The sequence below is a fragment of the Centruroides vittatus genome, unplaced genomic scaffold, assembly GCF_030686945.1.
Source record: "Centruroides vittatus isolate TY-2023 unplaced genomic scaffold, ASM3068694v2 contig_743, whole genome shotgun sequence".
Lineage (NCBI taxonomy): Eukaryota > Metazoa > Arthropoda > Arachnida > Scorpiones > Buthidae > Centruroides > Centruroides vittatus.
Window position 1 is genome coordinate 853,004 of NW_027122479.1, and position 6,000 is coordinate 859,003.

The 6,000-nt window shown below is 44.7% G+C and overlaps 1 protein-coding gene across 8 annotated transcripts in view; it reads left to right on the top strand.

Annotated features, from left to right (window-relative positions):
* Nucleotides 1-5,373, top strand: part of LOC136981103 (homeobox protein Meis1-like) — an 82,183-nt gene extending 76,810 nt beyond the window's left edge. For 7 of the 8 annotated variants that reach the window (XM_067277366.1, XM_067277369.1, XM_067277368.1 and 4 more), the window contains 3 exons: nucleotides 2,075-2,133; nucleotides 3,395-3,493; nucleotides 4,341-5,373. In XM_067277366.1, the coding sequence (XP_067133467.1) occupies nucleotides 2,075-2,133; nucleotides 3,395-3,493; nucleotides 4,341-4,582 (400 nt within the window). In that variant the 3' untranslated portion in view covers nucleotides 4,583-5,373. The remainder of the gene's footprint in view (nucleotides 1-2,074; nucleotides 2,134-3,394; nucleotides 3,494-4,340) is intronic. The other variant, XM_067277372.1, reaches the window with a different exon arrangement.
* The last annotated feature ends 627 nt before the right edge of the window (nucleotides 5,374-6,000 follow it).

The window sequence follows — 6,000 nt, forward strand, 5'->3', positions numbered from 1 at the left end:
CGTTCACAAAGTTCGATAATAAAACTACTGGATGAATCGAGTCGCATTAACCGCAGCAGTCAGGCATTATAAAAGCCGGGGTAGTAAATGTGTGTCTATTGTCTGCCAACACCTCTCTCTCACAATTAGATGAATACTTAATTCAGCGACGTCCATTATCCACATCTGCCGTCTATTTATGAACTGCCGAGTTTTGTTAAGGTGCGTTTTTCGTTTTCGCATTTCATCTTTTTCTTCTGTCGCGCAGATGTCGCAGGTCGTGCCGCGGAGCGACAGCTTGGCCACCATTTCCTCCCTTCCAAATTATTTATGTAGTGCAGTAATGAGAGTGCTCTCGCTCTCTGCAACCGTCTCCTCCGCTTCCATTCCCTAAAGAACGACTGCGAAAATAATGTGGCTTCTTTAACAAGTCCGCATTTTCTGGTTATTAAAGTACCTCGCGCGCCTTTTTTCCTCTCGTAGCTGATTATAACTTGAATTACTGTTTCGCAACTCTTCTCTGTTCATTTTTCCTCTCCCCTCGCCACCGATAACCGGGATAAATGGGAATTTCGCAAGGAGCCTACTTAAAAACTTTCTCGGGATCTCTATCGGGGTGGAGTGGAGCAACGGTAATTAAAAAAAGGCCAAGAAAGTAGTTTGGGGCCAACAGTTTCTGCCGCAAAATAAGGTAAAATTTAGTCGGATTTAAAAGTCGAGAGCCTAACGAGACATCTGACCAGATTCGGCTGACCCTCCGACATGGTCTCTCCTCCGTTCTCGCAAATTATAAAATCAATAGCGTAGTGTACAAGCTCGCTTCTGCCGCTTTTCCCTTCTCCTCCTGCATAATTTACTCCCTGTCTATTATTAATGCGAGCGCTCACTCAGCCAGAAAATCGTACGTGAAATACAGCCCAGAAACCAGAGATGTCGCACAGAATCTTGTTGAACGTTGACATTTAATCTGTTAGAGAGCGAAATTCCCTTATATAACAAAGAAACATTTATAATAAATAAAAATCGATTTTTATTATTGTTATTTGCCGACAGTTTCCCCTTTCCCGGCACTGCGTGGCGCGTCGCTTCGCCTCGCTTCGGCGTCGTTTTGCGAAAATTCAATTATTATTAAGATATCGTATTGTTTTACCCAATGCGGAATTTATTAGAGTGATAAATTCCTTTGTTTTTGGAAAAAGGAATAAATTCTATCGTCGCGTCGCGTCGCGTCGCTTCGGTGTCGTCGTCTTCGCGTCGCACCGAAGGCAAAGAGCGTGGAATTATTACTAAAATGTGTACCGAGTCCCGTCGAAAGTCGAAGGTTTACTATTACGCGGGAGGATATAAGTGAAATTCGATGATTACGCCACCAAAGTTTCGGTCGACGTCGCGTCGCCACGGTTTCGTTGGCGATCGAAGACACGATTCTTATTAAACACCAGCCCCGGGCTACGGATCCCGCGGTGCAGCCATCATTTTTTAAAACTTATATATACACTTTTTCTTCCGGGCCAAGCGAAGGAAGATAAGCGCTAACGTATTTTTAAAGAATATACATTCGTCAGCGGGCCATCTTTTCACGGGGGAGGCAGATACGAGAGTAACGGAACGAATAGCCCCCGGCTGTGCCCATTCCACATAAATACCACTAGAGGCTTGGGTATGGGATTTTAATGAGGCTCGATAGATCAGCTGCAGTCGGATCTCTTGAGGGACACACAATTTGTCTTTTCGCTCTTTGCGTCGAGATAAGTCTTGGGTGCAGGTCCCGAGGATACGAGGATGATTTATTTACGTTAGGTATGTGTCAGACGACTTTCTTTTTAAAAAAGGAGATGAGAATGCGTTACAGCCCGGGGTCAGGTTTCTGTCGTGTTCTTTGGATAAATTTTCTTTGAGAATTTATCTCGCTCGGTGGCTCGTTCTCTTCCTATCGCTTCCTCCTCGTATTTTGCCGCTCTGGAAAAACTACACCTCGTTTTAACGCGGTTAACCCGTCTATCGGGTTGCGGCCGACGGGCCACCTTTAATCATATCTTTTTAATTTGTCCGACACACGAAGGATTCGTTAAGGACTTTATTGTTTCTTTCGCAGGTTCATCAATGCAAGGAGAAGAATAGTGCAGCCGATGATTGATCAGTCTAATCGTGCGGGTGAGTAGTTAATTATTATTTAATAATGCGCTTTTCCGTAGTTTATATATATATATATATATTATTTGTGGCAACGAGAATGATAAAAAATTCAATTTTAGAGAGATCGAAACGAAATTCTAAAATTCGAAACTAAGTTAGAAAATCTCTTTGAAAAGTTTGACGTGGCCAATGATAAACGACGATAGTTGCCATTGTAGAAGGTCTAGGATGCAACAAACGGGGTCCTGAACGGAAAAGGAGAGGGGGAAGATAGAAGAGAGGGGTTGGGGAGGAGGGGAAAAAGTAAAAACGATTAGAAAATGCCTTAGTCGCATTGGAACGCAACATTTCATCTCGATACCCAAGATGGCGTCGAGACAGAGTAGCTGGATAGAGAAAACTCGTTCTCATTAAACTAGCCATCAGTCATTCTCCTTTTTTCCCGCCTGGAAGAGGAAAAAGCCGGGGGAAGAGACTAGTTTCTTTTGTGACCGCTTCACCTAACAGGACTAAAGTGGTGCTGGCCAGGAACGGTTTTTATCGAACATTGACAACTCGATGATTGATGATGTTTCAATCCGGGCCACACAGTCCAGGTCCGTTTCCGAGCTGAATGAAAAAGGGAGGTCTGCGGGAGGGTGGATGGTGGGGACATTCAGGAAATGGCATTTCTCATTAGGGGACGGCAGTCACTTTCACAACTACTACTAACCTGGCTTTAGAAGTTCCCTCTAGGATCCCTAACTTTTTCTAAACTTTCTTCTCTGAGTGTTACCGAGATGGGATTTGTAAGGGGACGGACGACCTTACCTTTCCATTAATTGAGTTGTCTTCTATATAAGAAAAAACAATAAAGGAAGAAAAACGGTTCTTTTGGGTTTGTTTTCGTTGGCGAGAACGGGATCCGAGAGATGTGAAATTCTTTTCTTTTTCTAAAACCGAGTAAAAAGGAAACTCTATTTTTAGTTTATCTTCTCTGAGCAAAGCCTTCTAAACTTGTTAGAGGACCAAAATGGGACTTGTGCACATTCCGACCAAGATCTGCAAAGGGAAAATGTAATCCTCTTACTTACAAGTCCCGTATTTGAGGATTAAAAGTGGCCAAAAAATCTCCAATCCACGATCCTAGAAACCGTTAGACTTATTTAGTTAGTAGTAAAGAGCAAACTTAGTTTCTTGTGACGTTTTACTTTATAATATTAAGAGAGGATGGTTCGATTCTCGAAGCGCTGAGAGTCTTGTCGGCAGGGGTATGAAGTGTCTTGTGTTGTGTTTTCAGGTGGATCTATTGGCGGAGCGAGTACCGCCTACAGCCCGGAAGGTGCGGGGATGGGTTACATGATGGACGGTGGTCAACAGATGCACATTAGACCTCCAGGTATGAAAAATGTACTATCAACATATTTAATCTTGAATTCAATACACTGGACTATCAGAGCCAAGGAATCGAACCATCGTCTAGGATTCGATTACCAAACTGTTAAAACCGAATTCTCTCTTCACGGTTTCATCCTTATGGCTTGATTTTTATGGTTACTGATAGGCCCGGTGATTTTCTAATTTTCTTATTACAATAGTTTTAATGTAGAATTTTATTTTATCTTTATTAACCTCGCGCATTGTCCCGCCACGGCGCCGGACAGACCTAGGTTCGGATCGCACCCCGATAAGCCCGATAAGAGGGTGCAGGCTTTTATTGCCACGTCTCAATTACCCTATTCTAGATTAAGGGCAGATTATAAACATCATTAGTAGTAAGGAATTTATCAGATCTTGCAGGAGATTCCTTCCTATTCGGTGTCGAGATCTCGTAACAAGCCGAGAGCTCCTTTAAAGAAAGGACTGCGGTATACTTACCTCTCGTAATTAGCAAACGTTGCGGAGACAGATTACAGCTCGATTGTTACCCGCAGCACGTCCCACGTGTCACGGTAATAAGGATTAAAGGCGACAGTTTCATTAGCCTAATTACATCCTCTGTATTTTGGTGTCTCTTCTTTTTGTATCGCATCGATTCTCTTGTAAGAGGCGTGGATAAAACAGTCGAGCCACAACAAGCCAGCGGAAACGTTGTTTACGTTTCCGCAAACAAACACGACCCGACGCATCTTATTAGCCGCTTTATCTTCTTTCCCGCCAGTCTTTTTAATCAAACCGGCGCGCACAGTGGCTCCGCCCTATTCGAGTAACCTCGGCACCGAATTAACTCTTCTTTTCCCTTACAGGTATGCAAAACCTTCCTTGCACCGACGGTTCCATAGGCATGGGTCACATGGGCAGCATGGGCGGATATTCCCAGATGTCGCAACTCAGATCGCCCGTTCACTCGCAGGCCATGCTACTACCCGGGCATCCTCACGCGGCCATGATGATGACGCACGGACCTATGGGCCATCCGGGCATTCCACCTCAGGGTTCGCCGTACGACGGATCGGGACAACACATCATGGATATTCACGCCAGTTAATGTATTTCTGTACGAATGGAGAACACTGCTCTTTCCCCTTCCTGGCTCTCTCCCCGACAACGGAAACCGACGCACCTATGCAGGTGAGAAACTGAAAACGGGGAGGCTAGGTGCGGGGAAGGCATCTTTTATAGTCCTATCGTCGTTCTAGAAAAAATCCATATACGTAAACGGTTCTTGGCCCAACCAGCTGGGTAGAGCCGCAAAATAGAAAAATGTAAACCGGCTGGCCCGACGGTTTCGATGGTACAAAAAGAATGGCTAAAAATAGAAATCCTCGTAGTGTCTGGATATAAAGAAAGAAAGAACAAACAACTGGTAAACCGTAGACGCGCCGTCGACAATTAGCTTGGAATTCGGGTATAAAGAAGAAAATTTTTTAAAGCAGTTCGCGCAACAACCTAACACCACCCGGTTATTATTATTATTGTAATTATTATAATTATTATTAATTCGAACTCTTCCACATAATTTTTTTAATTGTGATTCGTCGAAGGTCAGCCGGAGTCACGCGCTTCCTGCTACGTCCTAGAGACGACGAGGAGTTAAGATGACTCGCCGAAAGAACGATTACATAGGGGGACCACAGCTTTACGGGACGGGGGAAGGAATAAAGTTGTAAAGGACGGCGGATACCAGCCAAGCTGGTGGTGTTTCGTGTAAGTCAGTGTACGTGTGAAGGCGGGACAATCAAGTCATTATACCATTTCATTGTACAGGGTGACTGTGGCACTGTTGTTTTCTGTGACCACAATGTACTTTAACGTGAATAAAAATATCATTGCACTACAGCCTCCGTCGAAATTATTTACACCCGACGAGATTTCCGTAGGAGAGCGAGTAAAATCGCTTTCTCTTCTCCAAAACGGTTCGGAGAAGAATTCTCCGCACCGGGAGACGGGAATGTTCATTCGATACGGCGCCCGGGCACCACCCCACCGCGGCCAGACAGCCGATACCCTCCACAAGTGGTTCCACATCTGCTGCCGAGAATCGAATTTTCGCCCGGCGCTTGTTAACTTTTTGTCAAAGCCTAATTTCCAGGCAGTCGCCAATGCAAGACGCGTCAAAAGGACAATGCAGTCGCGTCGAGTTTCTCCGGCCACGCCGGTACAGACCGCCAGATTCCATCTCCGGTAATGTTCGAGGTCTTTGGCCTTTCACGCGCTTCGAGGCTCGTGCCGTACGTACACGGGTCAACCTCGAATCCCGCCGACGACCAATTCCTCCCCATTAAAAAAATAGATATATTACTCGGTTTTCGTCTTGCAAATTTAATCGTGGCGGACGGCTTAAGTGAGAAATACGCGAATTAGCATCGTTTTCGAAAGGAACGATTGATATGGCCTTTATTTTAATCGCGGTATTTTAATCCCGTTGGCCATCGATTCTTTTTTAAACTCGGAAAACGGATTCCA